Source organism: Diachasma alloeum, unplaced genomic scaffold, assembly GCF_001412515.2.
Source record: "Diachasma alloeum isolate Michigan unplaced genomic scaffold, Dall2.0 Dall_scaffold_00180, whole genome shotgun sequence".
Taxonomy (NCBI): Eukaryota; Metazoa; Arthropoda; class Insecta; order Hymenoptera; family Braconidae; genus Diachasma; species Diachasma alloeum.
The window spans coordinates 3,630,859-3,651,624 of record NW_021680346.1 but is presented as its reverse complement, the minus strand read 5'-3'; the positions used below and the strand labels follow the sequence as shown (position 1 = coordinate 3,651,624).

The 20,766-nt window shown below is 34.3% G+C and overlaps 1 protein-coding gene across 1 annotated transcript in view; it reads left to right on the top strand.

Annotated features, from left to right (window-relative positions):
- LOC107044200 (ribonuclease H1) overlaps positions 1 to 9,760 on the top strand; it is a 10,960-nt gene extending 1,200 nt beyond the window's left edge. Inside the window, exons 2-7 of the mRNA XM_015266001.2 lie at positions 845 to 961; positions 2,049 to 2,144; positions 3,476 to 3,583; positions 4,135 to 4,281; positions 7,256 to 7,523; positions 8,997 to 9,760. Coding sequence (XP_015121487.1) covers positions 845 to 961; positions 2,049 to 2,144; positions 3,476 to 3,583; positions 4,135 to 4,281; positions 7,256 to 7,523; positions 8,997 to 9,077 — 817 coding nt within the window. The 3' untranslated portion in view covers positions 9,078 to 9,760. The remainder of the gene's footprint in view (positions 1 to 844; positions 962 to 2,048; positions 2,145 to 3,475; positions 3,584 to 4,134; positions 4,282 to 7,255; positions 7,524 to 8,996) is intronic.
- The last annotated feature ends 11,006 nt before the right edge of the window (positions 9,761 to 20,766 follow it).

Here is a 20,766-nt window from a genome sequence, read left to right as displayed (position 1 = left end):
GGGGGGGGGGGGGGTGATCGCTTAAAAAATTAAATGGTTAATAACAGATAGTACGTCGAATTTTTTGGAAAAAAGACTCACAAATTTAGAATCAGCGACCCAAGGAACATGAATTCCATACATCCAAACGCGGGGACTCTTAAATTGATACAGGATCAGGTACAGCGTACGGACTAAAACCACCAATTTTATTTTTTGCGAAATATCTTGTGGCCCATGAAGATGGAGTATTCTTATGAAAATCTTTTGTTATATCCATCAATCGGCTCTACAAAAAGAATTCGATTTTTTTATACAATTTATTCTATTGAGAAATTTTCTATAGAATTTTTTCGGCTTGAATTTTCCGAGTTTCTTGTTTGATTTTCTTGATGAAAACACTAGAAAAATAAAATTTAAAAAAATTCAGTTAATTTGCACTGAAAAAATTTTATAGAAAATATCTTAATAGAGAATAAGTTGTATAGAAAAACTCGAATTCTATTGACTTTTTCTGTTGAACATTTCAATAGAATCGGTCAAAAAGTAATAGGAAATTCAATAGAAATCCAATAGAATTGTCTGTTGAATTCACTTTTTCTATTAAATTTTTTTGCAATTCAAGAGAAATTCAAAAATTTTCACAGGGATTTTTTTCGTAGCTCTTATTCTAATCTGCAAAAGACATCCGGATAAATCAAACTTTCAGCATTCTTCAAATTAATGTTATCTGAAAAATTACTTTGATTCAAAAAACCCCGTTTGACCACTTCGTTTGACCACCGTTGACCACCAAAGAATTGATTATAATCATTATGACTTCGGGGAAAAAACGATGGAAGTTGCTTGAAAACTTGTTTTGCAGGGACGAGTGCGCAAGTCAGGTATCAGGCTATTCAGAAGCGGACTTTCGCAAATTCCACTGTCATGCTGATGCTCGTTATTATCTCCGTCGTCGAGGACTAGCTTCATACGAATATGAGTACGCAATTTTATATTGAATATACGGGATTGGAATTCTTACTCTATACAATTTAAGATGTCCGTTTCTCCGGAAATCCACGGGAAGTTTAAGAAAGTTCAAGAAAGGTCTAAAATGGTCCAAAATTCTCTGGAAAGTTCGTGAATCGTCTGGAAAACTACAATTTTCCAATGCAGCATGTTCCAGAAGACTGCAATATTCGAGGAATTTTCAGGAATTTCGTAATTAGATCAGAAGCTAATTCTTTTAAGGGGAGACTACTATGAGTTTTAAAAGTCGTGGGCTATTGGAGTGAGACTTTTCATACGTTGAAGATCGATTATATAGATCTGAAAACGAATAATTAGTGCAAAAAAAAATTTGTTTATCGTTTGTTTGCCCTACAACGCTTAAAATGCTAAAAACAGTCCAGGGTCTTCAATTTTTAAGCTACAAAAGATTTTTTTTTTTTAATTTTCGGAAAAATGTGTGGAACAACAATTATGAGTCAGTTATTTGAAATTCGATTCCTACGCAGCTGATTTCAGTTTTTTTCATATAAAAAAATTCACTATTTTTGTAAAAAAAATACAAAAAAAGCAAATTGAGCCATGTAAGACGCGAATTAAAAAAAAACTAGCTCGTAATTGTTATTCCAGATATTTCTCCGAAAATTTTGATAAAAAAATCCTTCGTAGCTCAAAAATTGGAGGCCCTGGACTGTTTTTGGCATTTTAAGCGTTTTCGGGCAAATGAACAATACAAAAATTTTTTTTTCACTAATTATTCGGTTTCAGATCTATATAATCGATTTTCAACGTATGAAAAGTCTCACTCCAATAACCCACGACTTTTAAAGTCATAGTAATCTCCCCTTGAATTCGAAGATATTTGAAGAATATGTGTTCTGACCTTTTTGTTCAAAAAAACATGAAAACTTTTTTCCGATCTAAAAAAATTTTTTGAAAGCTATATCTTTCGCTGTTCTATCTCAAAATGATTCATTTCATGATATAATAAATACTGAATTGATAAGATGACTAATCCGGAGCTGAAGGAAATTATCGAAATTCGATGCTCATTCCATTTTCATTTTTTTTTTCATAAGAGATCCTTGGGGAGTACACTCTGAAGATGAAGAAGAAGAAGACACCACATATTATGCTGTTTCGGTGGGACGCACTCCGGGGATTTATACATCTCTGTAAGTCTCGTTATTTTTAAACATATAGCGGGATGATATAAGAGGATGAATTCAAAAAATTTAGATTTATTTTTCTTTCTGCCCTGAAATATGATATTTATTCCTATTAGGTGCAAAATTTATTCGAGAACCGTTTTGACATGTTTCGAAATAGAATACTACAAGACAAGTTCAATTGCACTTTCGGGTAAATTTTTTTGTAAATACTGTAGAATTTAAGAATTGCGAAATTTTCGGGGCGATGTTTTTTACAAAGCAGGACGAGATCTCTGAAAACCTAATCGTATCTATTCGATCAATTTACTACTGAATTAGTTTTCAATGCATCTGCACTTAGGAGAGGGCGGGGTAAAATGGACTTTTTTTTTTACTTTTTTTGAAACGTTATTGTCTTATTGAATTGTTCATCAAATGGAATTTTTTTTTTTCTTCAATGAAAAGCACAGTTCAGTTTCTTTGTGATGAGCCTAAGCTGACCTCAATTGATAACTGTTTCTGCGTTAGGAATATTAATAAAAAAGGAAAAAGTATCCATTTGACCCTGTCCTCCCATCCTGTATTTGGACTACAGGATTATTAACTCTACGAAAAAAAGACAACATAAGAAATCCCGTTATCTCTCCGTTGAACTTGGATCATTCAGTTTGACGAGTTCACTCGTAACATGTCTGCAAGATAAGATAATTCATACACCTGCTTTATCCCTAAGCTTTTCTACTTCTCTGGGGATTTCTTCATATTTCTTCACATTTATCTTCAGCCTAAAAAAATGAACTTGAATTTAAAATGGAAAAAATTGAAAATTAATAAAATGAAAATAAAAATCACAGGAAATAGCAATCCCCCTCCCCCAAATTTTTGTAAAAATTCGCCATCTCCCTTAGTTTTGGAGATATTTTTGAAAAACTCACCGACTCAATTTTTTTGGTTGTTAATTCTCAATTCACATCCCCCCTCTCTTTGCAAAATCCCCCCTCTTCACATCTGAAATTCTTGATATTTGGGCACCCCTCCTTATGTATGGAGTACTTACGCCCTTTAAATACCTCGGCCGCAATTTTTTAGTTCAATCTGAAAATTTTCTAAAATTAATAAAAATTCAGCATTGGTTTTAGAAAATAATTGTTCTTAAAAAGAATCCCTAAATTGGTGGAAATAAAGAAAAAAATAAAAAATAAAAAAAAACATATCTGCAAGACATATCTATAAGAGAATACACCAGTTTTACCCCTGTTTTTTCTATCACTTCACTAGGGTTTTATTCTTCCCATTTATCGTCAGCCCAATAAAAATACAATCATCTATCAGGTTTTTCTAATCTTTTCCTTTAGCTCCCAGTGCAAGAGACAAGTGGACGGATGTTCAGATGCAGAATATCGGAAGTTCCATTGCCAGACCGATGCTAAACGTTTCATGGCTCGACGTGGAGTAAAGAACTAGTACGTATTGCAGTCTAATTACCTACGAAACTAATGTTATCCATTCACGGGCGAAAACATTTAATAGAAAAACCTATCGAATTCGTTAAAAAATTCTATTGAATTTCTATTGAACAATTCTATTAGTTTTTGGAGGATTTTATTGAAATATTCAATAGAAAATATTCAATAGTAAAAGTCAATAGAATTGAATTTTTCTATATAACCTATTCTATTGAGATATTTTCTATAGAATTTCCTCGGCTCAAATTTTCTAAGTTTTTTCGTTTCATTTTCTTGATGAGAAGAAAATAAAAATAGAATGGAAAAAACTTAAAAAATTAGAATCGAGCAAATTCTATAGAAAATATATGAAAAGAATAAGTTACATAGAAAAATCGAATTCTGTTGACATTTTCTATTAAATGTTTTCTACTGAACATGTCCATAGAATCAGCCAAAAACTAATAGAAAGTTTGATAGAAATTCAACAGAATTTTCTAACGAATTCGATAGGTTTTTCTATTAAATTTTTGCATGCGTGTTGACACATGTTTCCTTTGATTGTACAGTGGCAATGGATCCGACAAATCGAACATGAAGTTCAATTATGACAAGCAAGGGCGAGTTAAAATTTACGTGGATGGAGCATGTTCGAAGAACGGCGACTCTGATGCGACTGCTGGGCTTGGCGTCTGGTTCCGCGATGACCACCCGTTGTAATTATTTTTTATCTTTTGCAAAATTGGTTATTAGTTCCTGAAAGGACTTGCCATATTTTGGGGGCTTTCAGCGGAGCATTTTTTTTGCTGTGAAATATTTGAATTTTCCTCATTATATTTTTGAGAAAGTATGTAGCTCCCCAATCTCCTTGGCAGGGATAGCCAAATTTGTAATATATTTTTACGGTTACTTTTGTAGGCCTTAATGAGTAACATCACTCTTGAAATTTTTTTGAGTACTTAACTATCAGTTCAAATATTCAAATTGTCAACTATTTTATCAATCAATAATTTGAGGTAGGAAGATTGACAATTACTTGTGTAATCGAAAATCCCCTTTCAAGAAATTTGAATTATTCACTTAGTAGTAACTTTACAGTTACATATTAACAAATTTTAAATACATCATTATTCATAAAAAATCAGATTATAAAATCAATATTATATTATTCGAAAAATTGAATCAACTTATTTTAAACCATCAATAATGTAAGGGTCAAATTCTTGTAATATTACAGAGATTTAATATTGATGGGGATCCCTGCTCCTTGGGTATGTTTGATGAATTATATAGAAAATGACTCCCATTTGACTTTCATATGACCCCCATGTGACAAGGAGAGCCTTATTTTGATTCTCGTGAACTCTGAAAATTTTTGCGTTGCCTTAATTTACTAAATTATTATACAGAGAGATTTCTCAAGAGGATATTTCTTTTGAGAAACAGAGATCTTCCAATTTTTCACTTGCAAATTTCAAATTTTCAAAATAACAATCATATTTTAAGAGACAATGGCTCACTAATTGGGTATATTTCAGCTCTCAAATGAGATTTTCTCTAATTTTTTGATTATGAAGAATTATTAATGTGGTAGAACGGGTAATAAAAGTTTTGATTGATAAATTCTAACTGGAATAAATATAAAAATAATTATAAATAGTAAAATTTTAAAAATGAGAATACGAAATTTTTTTTGTCACGAATGATAAACATGTAGGTTCTTAAATTGAGAACATTTAGTCTTTCATTTTATTGAAAAAATAGAATGAAAATTTGAATAGAGAACTCCAAAACTAAACGATGAAAAAACCGTGGAAAGGAACGCTTTTTCGTCAGCTTCGATATAAGATAGATCATTCAATTGAAAGATTCGTAACGTTTCTTATATTCTAGTTATGATTGAATTTCATTGGTTCGATTATTGGGTTTTCACTGGTGATTTTCATTTCAACTCTACACTGTTTAAAATTTTTAGCTGAAATTTCTGGTACACTTTTCGGAAATTTTTATCACATTTTAGTTCCACTGAAATTTCCAGGAATTTCGTAATTGAAAATTCAAAATTTCAAGGACAAATGAATGAGAACTATAAATTTCGATTTAATTATTAACTAAAACTTAGTAGAAATGAAGAAAATTTCAAAAAATATATTGTTGAATTTTTAACTAAGGCCCGATCTTGGTTGTTTTTATTTATTTTGATAATCTGAAATGATCTCCAATTGCTACCTATTCAGTTTCACATAGCCCTGGAGTCTCCAAAAATTATGATCGTACAATCAGAAAAACGTTGCAAAAAAGCTGAACATTTTCGAAGGGTGTTTTTGAATAATATTGGGAAATAAACCCAATAGGGAGGAAATTGCAAATTAATAATTTGATGTGTCTAATGGTCGTTAGGTCGTCATTTGTCACAGTAGTCAATGGCTGTCAGATCGTTGGTTACCATGATAAATTATCCATTCAATATTTCCTCTCTATCGGACTTATTTCTTAATCTTTATTAAAAACGCTTATTGAAAATATTCAGTTTTCTTTTCCATTTTTTTTATTGTACAATCATAATTTTTAGGGACTCCTGCGTGATGTAAAATCCAATGGAAATTGTGATAGATTTTACATTATGAAGATTGAAAAACAATCGAGGTAACGTTCGAAAGATAATTCCCCCGGGCCTTAAGGATAATCGGGCGAGCCCGGAGGGTTAGAAAAAAAGCAGTCATTTTTTTCTTTTTTTCCGTATTCTTTAAATGATGGAAAAGGCGTGTGCAAAGTTTCAGACTGCTGGGGAGCATGGTTAATTTATTATGAATTTTTGAAAAAGTGGTCATTTAACCCGTGATCTTATGGAAATCACAAAAAAAACTGCAAAACCCAAGAAAAAAATGCAGCCAAAGTCATGAAACTTTAGACACATTTAGAATATGTGATCAATGATTCTTTGAGTGAAAAAGATTGTCGCCTAGGAGCATTGTTTATTAATAATAGCGAAAAAAGTACTGAAAAATGAAATTTCTGCGCACGTAGCCCAAACGGTCAATTTAAATGTCTCTTGAGAGAGAGCAATGAAGCGTTGTGATTGGAGCTCCCTCGAGCACAGCGGTACCAGCTCCTGGTGAAAAAAAAACTACCGACGATGTTGCCACTTTTTCGCATGGATTAATATTTTTTCATTTATTAAAAAAAAACAATCTGAAAATCATTCAATGCGTGGAACAGATACAAATAAATTTGATTAGCTCCAAAAATAATTTTTAACCGGAGATACTCCCTAATATTGCCTGAATTTTGAATCCGAATGGGAAAATTTTTTTGTTCAGCGATTGGTTTTCTGCAGGAAAACAATAGAAACCCCTCCGCCTCACCTCCTACATTTCCTCCTCGCCCGATTATCCTTAGTTGAAAATTCCTCGTAATTCGGCACTGGATATTCATGATTTCATTGAAAATCCAAATAAGTTAAGGGATTCTTATCTCAAAGCTGTTCAAAAATTGGGGATTCCATTGAATTTTCCAAATCTAAAATCTATTGAAAATGACTAGCCGACTGTCCATGAAATTTCAATTTCCTTCTAACAGTGTATGATAATACTAACTCAAAAAGTGATTTTTCAATCCAAAAATAATTGCTTCAATACTATTCTATCTTCGAAAAAAACATGAAAATGTTAATAATTCATCTATGTCTAGGAATGTTTCAAAACCAATTCTCGGCAAGAACCTCACGAATATCATTGCTGAGACGATGGCCGTAACCGAAGCCTGTAAAATAGCCAAAAAGAATAATCTGCAGAAAATTACAATTTACACTGATTCCAAATACGTCACTGATGTGGTACTGGAACACATCGACAAGTGGATTGCCAAAGGCTGGAAAAATAGTGCTGGACGTAAGGTTGGGAATAAAAAAGTACTAGAGGAGCTGGATAGGGCTATGGGAGGCCTCGACATCGAGTTTGTAAGAGTCAATTAGCCATCAAACCGTCATTGCCAGTCTGTTTAGACTATTGCTTCCGAATGGAAGCATTATATTCGTCAAATTCGAAATTTCCCACACTGATAGAATCATTCATTTATTCCAAACGAGATTCGTTAACTATTAACGAATGGTAGAGTTGAATATGACCAAATAAATATTCGTTAATAATTAAGGAATGGTTCAATTGAAAGGTGAAAGTCGAGTCAAACAAGACTTCTCAAATATGCATTCGTTAATTAACTAAATATTAGCGAATGAACACTTGGTGAGACCAAATAGACCCTAGCCATCAACCGAATCGATTTATTAACAATAACTGATTCTGTTTATCAGTGCATTTTTTGTGTCAGTATGACTAATTTTGGCCTCAGGAGTTCGAATATGTACGATATATGTATGTGTACATGATCGATCGTTTTACGACGATAACTGCAAAAATAATTGTTTACGGCCCGGATGTACTATCTTTCGAATATTATCTCGATGTTTTTCTTCATCTTTCGTCATCTGAAATTGTCAATTAAGTCCTGCATCATACAGAAGTTTTGAAAAATTATGAATGAATATTTTTAAAAAAGTAGAAAAAATTCGAAATTTTTTTAAAGTGCATTTTTAATTTATATTCAGAATAAGTTGAATAACAAGAAATTGAAAAATGTATCTGATTTACGGTGACAAATGGCGGCCTGTCACCCAATATCATGCAGGGGGAAGACTGATTTCGTAAATCTTTTCCCATACTGCACAGAGACATTTATTACGGAAAAAGCTCCTTGAAAAAAGTTGTAATATTTTGGAGAATTTTTTAATCACACTTTTATCACATAAAAATGGCAGATGACTACATACCACTGTTTTGAAAATTGAGATACCTAGCTGTCACTTCCCATGAGGAGTTAGTGTTTTGTTATCCACCATGGAAAATGACAGCTAATAGATAATTTGCCACAGTCAATCAGATATTTGTAATTTCCACTTTTTTCAACTCATTCTGAATCTCAATTAAAAACGCTTTTTGAAAAAGTTCAGAATTTTTTCCATTTTTTTTTTTATCATTCTATCCTAATTTTTGAGAATTTCTACATGATGTACCACTCAATTGGCAATTTTGGATTACGAAAGATAAAAAGAATCCAGGTAACATTCGAAAGATAGTACACCCGGGCCTTAAATCAATTCAATTGTGATTAAAAATATTCTTTCCATTGCCATCTGTTGTTGAAAAAAATTATTTTGAAGCCAATATGCAGGGAAAAGTAAAAAAATTTTATTTAAATTTTTGGGGAAATGTTGGAGCCGATGAATAATTGAATTCAATTTAAAATACATCGCCCTAAAAATTCCATTCGGAAGTAAATTACCAATTCATTAGCAAAAATATATTGACGATGTTGTGACGAAAACAATTGCCTACTTCTTTTTTCTGTAAATTATCTTCATTTCTGTTCATAGGACGATGTCGAAGCTCACGCAGGGGTATATGGTAACGAGAAGGCTGATCACCTGGCTCGTCAGGCTGCGGGAGAATTCTGAAGAAAATTACGGGATCAAAAACTATTTGTAGAAAATTTATGTCAGTATCGAAGTCATGAAACGTAACAAGTGAATTTTTCATAGCTTGATAGACATAAAACTATTCTGATAATGAATTATTTTAAAAGGCGATGGGACGAGATATTTCTGGGGGGAAATTTCTTCAGCTGGAAAAAATTATCTCTCCGTTTTTTTCTTGATCCCATCATTTTTTAGATAATTGCATCATTGATACATATGTTATATCCGGATTGCTACGTTTTATCACTCTGTTCGCCATAGTTATTTTTTTGTATAATTTTTTTATAATCATTACAAGAATATTTTGTACTAACACCAGTTGCTTATAAATTCATGCTCAAGTCGAAAGAAAATAAATCATTATATTTTAGTGGAAAAAACTGATGAATATATGTTGACGTCCACATAAAGAGTCTACTTTATCGATTCTAGTTCTTGAGATCCCATTAAAACCACTGGTAAATTATTTTTTTTAATCTTCTCTATAGCGATGCTATTTTTTTATGTTATCGAGATCATTCTTGTAGACCGTTTTCAGGCGGACGTCTACCTATTGTAAATATTAATTAAAAACCATAATAATAACAGGAATATAGAATAAGTTTGTGATAAATTGAAATTTCAAGGAATATTTTCAGTTCTCATTTCGATGAATTTCACGTTCGACTTCTGTAAGGTACCGATATCCTGCAATTTAATAGATAGAAGAAGTTAAAAATTGCCAGCAAATTATCGTCTAAATATCTGTCATTAAACATCTACTATTCCACATCTTCACATATTTAAACTAATTAACTGATAATATTTGATTATTACGCGACATATACAACCAGTCGTTTATTAAACTCAAAGTTAGCGGAAAATAAATTTTTATTTTCCAGGGAAAGTAGAACTGCAGATTTTTTGAATATACATTGGGAATAATGATAAATTAGAGTAATAGGAAACTTGCATGATTGTTTCTTATTTTTCAATCTCAAGTTTCAAAAAAAAGGGCGCAATGAAAGGGCATCAACACCCTTGGTGATAGTCTTTAAAATTGATGGGTTCAGTTTTTTGTGTTAAAATAAGAAATTTTGAGCTCAGAAATCGGAATCTGATGTTTCCAGACCTTGTCCCTGTATGTACATTTACATATGCGTATGCATTTAATCAATCCTTTTTACCCTTTTCTCAATAACATCGTGATCAAATTTTACACTTTTTTTTCGTGGCAGGTGAAGTTAACCCTTAAGTGGTCGTATCGTGAGGGAATCCCCACTAAACCGTACGCAACCTATAGGACACCACTGTAGAGCGAGTGAGATGCTAAAAAAGCGTGACCTCTTAAGGGTTAAATAAACTTTTGAGTCCTCTCTTTGAATCTCATTTCAGCACTCTATCCAACCCTATGCATGCGGCTGCACAGAGAGAAATATTGGCAGTGTCTATTCGTACGCTCCACGGTAAATTTTACTGTGGATCCACGGCAGATTCTCACTCACATCTTGTCTGACATCTCTGCTATGAACTCTGATTTTGAAGTGTGGATCCAGAGTTGAAAACCAGAATTGTGACAACAATTGTCCAGTGCGGTCTAGGAGTCTCCCCCGGTTGGGAAATCACCATTAAAATCATTGCACTATATTTCGGCGTCCACTCCTGCACTCGGACCCCATTAGACATATATGAATATTGTTGAGAAAACGTTCACATAAAATGTATTAAACTATTTATTTCATCTTTTATTTGCGTTTAGTCAACTATTTGTTAACTATTTATTTCATTTTTTATTTGCGTTAATCTAGATTGATATTCGTATTCAACGAATGAACATTTTGATAAAATTATTCACTAGTCTACTATTTGCATATCACTTATCAATTGATTCAATGTGTCTAGTTTATTGTCTAGATTTAATTTAGAAATTATTAAGAAAACGTCCCGTATATCCGCGGTCAAATTTACCGTGGAGCGTGTGAATAGACACTGCCAGAAATACTCAGTAAAAATTACGGACCTCACAATTCGCTCACCGATTACGGAATCGACTCAGAAAATTGAAGTGGCGGTATCATAATTTTTCACAAGAGATTCAGATAAAAATTACGCAATGTTCTGGAAAAATTCCGTGACAGTTCCGTAAAATTTCCTACGACCACATTTTGCTCCGAAAGTATGGAAAAGATACTTAATTTTTATTGTATATTACTCTCCGTATGAGGATTCTACACTGTACCGCATTCGCACTCCTATAGAACATAGGAGTAGCATCCCAGAAAACAATTTTTGTCACTGCCATCTGAAATTTAACAGGACATTGGCATACTGTTTGCTGGGCTGGGAAACCACAGAAAACTCATGCCGGTCCAGGCGGTTATTCTATTAGCAACCTCCTACTCGCCGGAGGCTTCTGTTGAAAAATTCGGTTCGACGGCGAAACTCCCAACCTTTTTTTTTCGAAATTCAATTTTGCCAGCATTGCTCGAAGAATAATTGTCTAAATCGATTCAATTGGTCAAATTGAATCGGTTATTTTTTCCAATCTAGTGCGGATGTGAGGGATAACGAAAGCTCATCGATTCTTCAATTTTTCCGAATTAATGTTCTGCTAAAAGTTGGTAATATTTTTGATAACTGAAGCAGATAGATTTTATCATGAAATTTTTGCGGTCGATGTGCTTCGGGTCTGCAGAACGTTGACAACCGGGCGTGAAGAAATTGACACTGCTTTCTGATGTCAGTGGTAGAGTGGGGGGGACTCTGTCATTGGTGCTAGCAACCAAGGGGGAAGCCATCGAGGAACAGCGGGTAGACCCTGTAGGCTCTCGAAACATTACCATCGTTTCGTCATTCATTCGTCGGTGCGACGGCGTTCTCACAAGTGAACTCCTCAAAACATTTGAATAAATTCTGCATACTCATTATGACCGTTAATTATTTCTTGAAGACTGGGGTAAGAAAAATATGTGCGGGAGAAGACAGAAATGATTGCGGTCCTTCCGGATTAATTCAGGAGTATTGGATGAGAATGGTAAGATTTTTCAATTGTCACTGGCGAAAAACCAATTTGAATTTCAAAAATCGACTTTTGGGGAGCGACATCAAATTTCATTCAAGAAGAGAAATAAAATTTTTGAAACCTTACGGTTTATGTAGAATTTAAGTGAATTTTGCGAATTACTTGAATTTTCAGCTAAACATAAAAACATAAATATTTAGTATGAAAGTGAGCTGAATGCTCGATTAATTTTTAACTGGCGAAAATATTGTTTATCTGATTTTTCAAATTTTAAAAAGTTGGAGTAATTGATCTGAAATTCACAGTTTTCGTTAAAGTCTTCGAAAATTTAATGAAAAAAGTAATAAAATGCATGATTTTTCAACTACCAATTTTCCTACAGCTTCAATGGAAATGTAACGCCTTAAAAAATTTCCGGGATTGAATGCAAAAAATTCCGACAAAAACGTATTCCCACGAAAATTTACGAGAATAGTAAGATTTTTCAATTGTCACTAGTAAAAAAAAAAATTTGAATTTCAAAAATCCATTTTTGGGGAGCGACATTAGATTCGACTCAGGCAGAGAAGTTATGAAATTTATGAAACCTCAAGATTTAGGTAGAATTCAAGTGAATTTTATGAATTTCTTGAATTTTCAACAAGAGATGAATATTCAGTATCAAAGTGAGCTGAATTCTCGATTAATTTTTAATTCACAAAAATATTGTCCTCCTTATTTTCCAAATTTTGAAAATTTAAAATAATTGAACTGCAATTCCCAATTTTCATTGATTTCTTCGGAAATTTAATAAGAAAACTAATAAAATGTGTGATTTTTCAATTACCAAATTTCCTACAGTTTACAAAAAATTCCGACAAAAACGTTTTCCGATGAAAATTTATGAAAATAGTAAGATTTTTCATTTTAACAATGTCGACAACGGATTTTGAATTTGAAAAATTCAACTGTAATTTTTTGGGGAGTGACACTGGATTCTATTGACGGGCAAAAATGATAAAACTTATGACACTTCAAGGTTTAGGTAGAATTCAAGTGAATTTTACGAATTACTTAAATTTTTAACATGAATATTCAGTATCAAAGTGAGTTGCATTTTCACTTAATTTTTAATTCATGAAAACATTCTTTTACAAATTTTTTAATTTTAACTGAATAATGGAACTCAAATTTGTAGTTTTCATTGATTTCTTCATAAATTTAATGAGAAACTAAACGAAATATGTGAAGTTTCAATTACAAAATTTCCTAAAACTTCCTTGGAAATATTACGTATTAAAAATTTCTATTCATAAAAACAGCAGAGAAAATGCAATTCCATGAATCTGGGTTCACGCATGTGACCGAAAAAAAAAATCTATTCCGTAATTCGACAATCATATGACTTTTGTTTAGGCCATAATATCCAACTGAATATTAACGCAGCCAGACCTCCGCCAGTGCCTCGAAGAATGGCTAAAACAGCTGATGCATTTTCTCTAGCGACTAGAGTCTATCCCACTGATGCGTAAATTGTTGCATGATTGGTAAGTATTCAGAGATAATGAATTTTATACTTTGGGAACTGAAAAAAAGTCTATGTGATGAAATTCTCACTAAGAATCGAAAGAACATAAAACATTACGATGTTCGAAATTTTTTAAATGTTGTGAATTTTAATTGAATTTTCACGATCGACTTGGCCCTGAAGTGGCTCGCACAGTGAGTAAAGTTGGATAAAAATTATCGAGAAAATTGTGCAACATTTACGAAAGGTAATCGGGGGGCGAAATTGTAATTCAATAAAAAATACCTTTGGCGAAGGATATCTTACGATTCGTTCGATAAAAAAAACAGATCTACGAATGTATAAATTACTGTTCGCTGTACAGAAAAATTTACCGCCCGGTAGGGTATTTTTTCTGGCTCTGCTATGAAGGACATGGAGACGAACGAAAGGGAAATTTTTCCATTCGGTGTTTGGTAAGAAATATCATTCTGCGTTACAGAAAAATTCCTCTACACATGTGAATGATTATGCAATATAAGTAATCATTCACATTCATGGGATAAGTTTCGATAGGATGAACGGTAAATTTTACGTTTTCGTCAAAAATTACCCTCAGGTGTAGTCAATTTTCTCGAGTCAGCGGAGAAACGTTCACTATTTGTCTTGCATTTTTTGCCCCATATAAAGTGAAAAGACCTAGAAATGGATTTCACTCTACGATCACTTGACTTGTTTGTTAATTTTTCTCCGCCTTTAGTCTCCGGGTCTTCATTCTAGGAATTTAACAACTTTAATTCAACTGATTTACGGATTCCTGCAATTGACGGTCTGTTGTATTTTTCTTCCGAATAAATAGAGAGGGTGCTATGGAGACATACAAATCTAGACATAAACATAAACAGTTCAAATGAAAGATAGTTTATTTATTCAATTTTAGTGGTATTTAATACATTTTTTTTGCTTACGATAATGTAAAAAATTTAATGTGCACTACAAAGGCGGTCACCGTCACACTCGTCAGAGAAAAAATCTTTTTTTTTTTTGGAACATGTCGCTGATTTTCCGGAATATATCCGTGATTTCTAGGGACATGTCATTGATTTTTGCAAGTTTATCATTGATATTTAGTGATAAAATCTTAAAAATTGGTGATGGGTCTTTGAAAATCACGGAGATGTTCCTGAAAATTAGGAACAATGTCACTGGAAATAGAAAAAAAAGTTTTGATTTGCAAGGATATGTCACTGGAAATCAGTAATTTTGTCATTAATTTCTAGTGACATCATCACCTATTTCGAGTGACATATCCCTGAAAATCAAAACTTTTTTTTCTATAATTCTGGAAAGTCGAGCAATTTAACAAGAGACATAGTATCAAATTATTCTTAATCAATGGAAAATTGGATCATTACATAGATGCTAGTTAAGTCTCCCAGACATCTCTGTCACGCAGATACACATGCAGTTAGTTTTCTCTAAAGTAAACCATTCCTGGAAACCTGAGGAAATTTCCAAAGATAATTGCTTCTCTGTTTGCCACAGAGAATTAAAAAATAAAACCCTTTTATCAAAAATGCAAAAGGTTTTCGATTTCACATCGACAATGATAGTAAAATATTTGTTTTCATGATGCAAGCCTTAAATCATGAAAACATGCAACCCTCGACGGCACCCTACGGCGGCAGGATGATTACCCTAATCCTCCGGTTCCATCGATTGTTTTATTTTATTTTGAATACGTGCCTGAGTGAGTTTACACCCACAAAAACTCATATCCCACGGGAAGGGCTATTACATAAACATCTCAGTTAACAAACATGGATAAAACAAGCGTTCAATGGTCCAAAAAAACTTTATAAAAATTTGTGTTCAGTTCATTCCCCTCTCGATTCGTTTCGAACTCACCACTCATCACCCAAGTAGTAGCTAGTATAAACAAGTCATAATTTGCACACTTGGAAAAATGATTTCACTTGGATAAAGCTGTCATATCTTCTACAAGCTATCCAATGGTCTACATTTTTTATTTTAATAATTATATGGCATTCTAAGCTTTTCAACAATCGGAATAGGAGAATATAGTCTATGGTAATGGAGTCTTAATGATATCGGGTCCATGGACCAATTTGCTTCCTTTGCGTATCTAATAAAGCTAATATTCTTCAAAAATCTAGAATTCAAAATTATTCTTTATCTCGCTGCTTGAGCTCAGTTTGTATACAATTATTTTGATTCATTGATTACGGCAGATCAACCGTTCATCTATTCCTACGCAGAATTTACTAGGATAATTCATATCCATTCAACAGGATGATTGGAGTTTTTTTGTCGATTATTTCCTCTTCGTCTATAAAATTTTCAAATCTCAATGGAATTCGTTGAAATTTCGGTCAGAAACTGCTCAAATCATTTATATCATTTGTACCTGGAGAAAATTGGCAGTCAGTCTCGTTGATTTTTTTTTCATTCGAACGGAAGAGATATAAATAATTCGAAGACCTATGAAGAAATTACGTAAACCAAAGAAATTCATAAGAGATGGAAAAAATCGTTAGAAAATCTGAGCGGTCCTCAAAACCTCTAATATAATTAAGTTACTATATTATCGACAATCTTTAATAAATTTTTTTAGCGGAAACTGGAGTCACGTGACACCGTGAGATTTCTGACGCGAATCAAATGATACACTGAGAGAAAAAATTTGTTCTGCCGACAAATGATGTGTTCCACGTGCGAATATTTGATGAAGTGCAACAAATTTACTTGAGATTTACATTTGCAAAAATTAAATTGTTGTCATGACCATTAAAAATATCGCTAGAAGAATTCGAACTGTCGGCAGAAAAAAAATACACAGTCTGGCAAAATTTCGACTCATTTTTACCTAAACATGAAATGGTCCTCACCAGGAAGATTTTTTCTCCTAATTCCGAATCTGGTGGCCATTTCTCCGGAATGCGACCGTTCTCGAGAAAAAATATATTCAAGCTGTGGAAATCACTTAAAACCGGAATTTTCTAAATTCAATAAAAAAATAACGCTCATCAATCAAATTTTTTTTTCTCAGTGTGAACTTGACCTCAGAAATCTGTTTTTTCAGTTACTGTAACTATTCGGTATTGAACCAAAAAAACGATCAGTCCACCTTTACGAGAATTCTTTCCCGAATCCCTTCTTTTCAATCGTTTGAATTTAATTCTGAGGGAGATTTCTCTCCAAGTATGCAATTCACGAAGTAAATTCCATAAAGCTTTCTTCAGCGCGCGGCGGTTAATTCTATCAACGGCTTTATCACCTTGAAAATTTGATGCACATGCCACCGTACGGTTGTCCGATTCAGTCGAGTCCTCAAACTTGAAAGACTTCTCGTGCGGCCCCTGCACGGCGCGTCGGGGATAGGCAGTTAGTACGTACGGTTCGTTATTTTCTACAGCAACGACAACAACTATTTCCACAACCGGCCAGATACTGATCAATTTACCTTTTTTCCACGTGCCTCCATAGATCACCTTTTTCAGATTCCATTCTTCCATAGGGGCACACAGAACCAATCGCTGTGGTGAAATTGTACTGTACGTTTCACGATTGATTTCCGCCGTTATGGCCTTCGCCGAAGCTAATATCTGATCCTTCTTGAAGAAGAAACCTGTCCTTTGTTTTTTTTCCTATCATAATTATTCAAATTTTCAATATGATCATTTTCCTGATGACTTTTGTCACTCGTGAAATACATCGCGAGTATTTTCAGAATTTCCGTTACTCCTTGTCTAATAAATTCATCAAAATTCATACATTTTGGAATGTTATATTTTTCATCAGCTCCGTCTATTGTTAGATACTCGCAATATTCGCTCTTATCTCTACCTTTATTATTGACTGCCTTGCCGAGCTCCGCAGCGTGAAATATGACGCTTAATGTATTCTCCGAATCGCCAGCACTTCCATGCAGCAGAAATCCGTTAGAATCATATATTGCGAGCCTCGTACAATTGTTAAATTCTTCAGGATCAATGCGGAACGAAACATGCCGATTGCGATGGTCCAATTTTTTTTCAATCGACATGTTGTCCAGCCGTCATTGCTGTAGGCTCAATTTTTTCTGCGGTGCTTTTAATTTCATGTAAATCTGTAAAAGAATTTTAATTTCAAATAATCACTTTCCCTCGAGAAGTAAAAAACGTTAAGGTGGAGAACTCAACTGCCATTAGTAATTTACGTGGATCGGGAATCACGACGGGGACGTAGTCGATAATTGTTCAATAACAAACTTGAGAAATAGTCGATTGAGGGGCTACTCACTCCATAATGAAGTGACACATGATTTCGAAATGAAGTCGATTTCGGGTGATTTCAGAGATTTCGGAAAAATGATTTGTGTGATTTCGAGTATTACGGAGGGTGATTCATGATTTCGAATGATTTTATTAATTCAAAATCCGTGATTTCAGAAAAATCAAGTTCATTAATAATAAAGGTGGGGCAAAACGGGTTGTGCCAAATTATGAAAATCAAACCTGGAATATTAACTGGCAAATAACGAATTCGTTTGATTCTACTCCGCCTATCTTGAGCTAATGACGATGAAGGGCGGTCTATTTTACCATTTTACTATGGCAGTGAGCATGGCATTTTATGATCATTGTTGGCAGGCGGGTCATTTTCAAAATCACGAATTATTTGAACGGTTCGTACTACGCCAGTGCGCCCCCGATTTCGATGATTTCCGACATGATTTCGAAAATGATTTCGGAGAGCTGAAATTAATTGATTTCAATGATTTCGGAATGATTTCACGCCAGAGTACCGCCGTGATTTCGAAAGTGAGTAGCGCCTCGTAGTCAATATTGGAATCGAAATGAATCAATTGGGGACGCTATAAATCGCTGCGATACCTGGTGGGCATCGCTTGCACTAAAGAAAATGCCCGTCTGATGGTGTAACGCTTCATTCATTCAATTATACTGCTCTAAACAATGAACCCCTCACCGTTCAATCAGTCCACTTGATTGTAAGCATAAAGAAAATAGTTCGATGCGTTTCGATGTTCTCGATGCCGCACCGCAACGAATTAAATTACCCGAATAAAGCACATTTTGACCTTTTTTAATATTCTTCGCTGACGGTGTGCTTGCAACAAATTCAAAAATATCTCCTAAAGATAATGTCAACATCGAGATTTTGAGTACAACAATAAGGAAACAATACAGAAATGAATGCGTCCCAAAAGAACTATAATACTACTGTCAGCTACAATGTATGGGTTTGAACAAGTTTGAACAGGTACACCATCGGTCGTCCATGTTGTCATGGCGATCACCACTCCGCCATCGATAAATAGCGGTCCCAATCACACGATTCGACAAAATTTGGAACTTCTCCAAAAAAATCTCGAAAAAATCCTGAAATTTGGCCTTTTTCAAGATTTTTTTCACTCACTTCAATCCAACCAATTGGGATGAACCCAAAAACTCAGAAAATCACATTTTCATTAATTCATTGTATTTTCTCTGGGAAAACTACGTCGAAATTAATTTTTTAATAATTTTTTAAAATTGCCCTTTTCAGCCGCTTTTCAACACTTCAACATTTTTTTTCAAGAAAACTAGACGCGATAGAAAGATTTTCCAAATAGAATTCAAAATCGGCATTAAAATATCTATAAAATGGGGTCAGTCTCGGATTTGAGGTCGACTACGTCCGAATTTTGTCGAAACGTCTTAAGGCCGGATAAGCTTACCTGTTCCCGCAGTTTGTCGAGAGATTCAGCGTGGGAGGGTGATAGAACACCCGTTGCCGTCTCGCGGGATCTTAATCCAAAGCAAAACCGCTTGGGCGGGATCGCTCCCCTCCTCCTCAACCAGTGTAAGATTTGGAGATATCCCTAGCTGACAGTATCCCACTCTCGTTACGAGTTATAAAACTACAGGGGTCCAGTTGAGCGCGCGCAGAGCCATTGAGTTAGCTCGCCCCTCGGAATTTACGACACTCTCCGTTGCGATCTATAGTCCCGCCTCTCCGCACATTCGTGAAGTCCGATGTTTACACGCCGGTAGATTGAGATAGACTGAAGGGATCCAACGACGGATCTCTTGCCGAAATCTCGAGAATTTATCGATATACGGGGTTCACATATATATACGTGCGTGAGGAGGGTATAGAGGCAGCGGATATTTCATCCGAAAGTGGTCAAACTAAAAAGACCTAAACAGCCTGAACCAGTTCATATGTATCGTTCACACCTATATTGCGATGTTTCCACTAGTCGGTGTGCACAGGTTCTCAATCTTTCGTCTCCTGTCGACTTTTCGTTTTTATCTCGTCATCTCTTATTACTCCTTTGTTAAGACGCAATCGCTCGACAGTAATTCTAGTCAAGTTCAACTTGTCACTTACGAAGTTTATACAACAACTGGATAATTGTTGTAGTAAACTTTTTCGAAGAGTCCCGGCTATCCCAGAATTTTACACATTTGAGTCATTTAATTTAGTTTGGAGTAATTGATTTGTACTAGTTTTCAATCTTTTCGTCTGCTTCTGCTGATTTTCTACCTTTATCTCTTCGTCTCTCCTTACTTCTTTGTTCGTTCTCCTTCAGTCACTGGGAGACAGATTAAAAGGTCATCACTCGACAGTATTTCTGTAGCAGTTCACGTTTCCTCTGTATTTTATGCAACTTCAACTTCTCACGTACAAAGCTTATACAGCGGTTCCATCTGCGATGAATTCTTCAAAAATTCACGGCTATGCCGAAATTGTATACATTTGACGTAATTTATGAAGAGATGTACCTCAGTTTTGATGGCAGACAGGTTTCATGATTTTCTAGTAAGCGTGTAATAAGTTTATAAGTTCAAAATCGGCGTGTAATAGGCTTAGAAGTTCATGATTATCATTCTTTCAGAAGTCTCCTTCCCAAAATATTCCTTCGTCATCCCAAAATATTACTTTTATTAGAGACTTATTTTTTCACGGGCATAGAATCATGTGACTCGTTGACAATGTGTGAATGATGAACCTGATACCATATGAAGAAGTGAGATGGAGAAATCAGACTGCATTAGCGGCCCCCGCTACACCGCGTTTTTATAGCCAGGCCGGAGGGGCCCTTTGTTGCGGATAGCCAATTGGATGAGTGAAACAAGTGGGGACTTGATTCTCCAACCAATCAGGAGACGCGA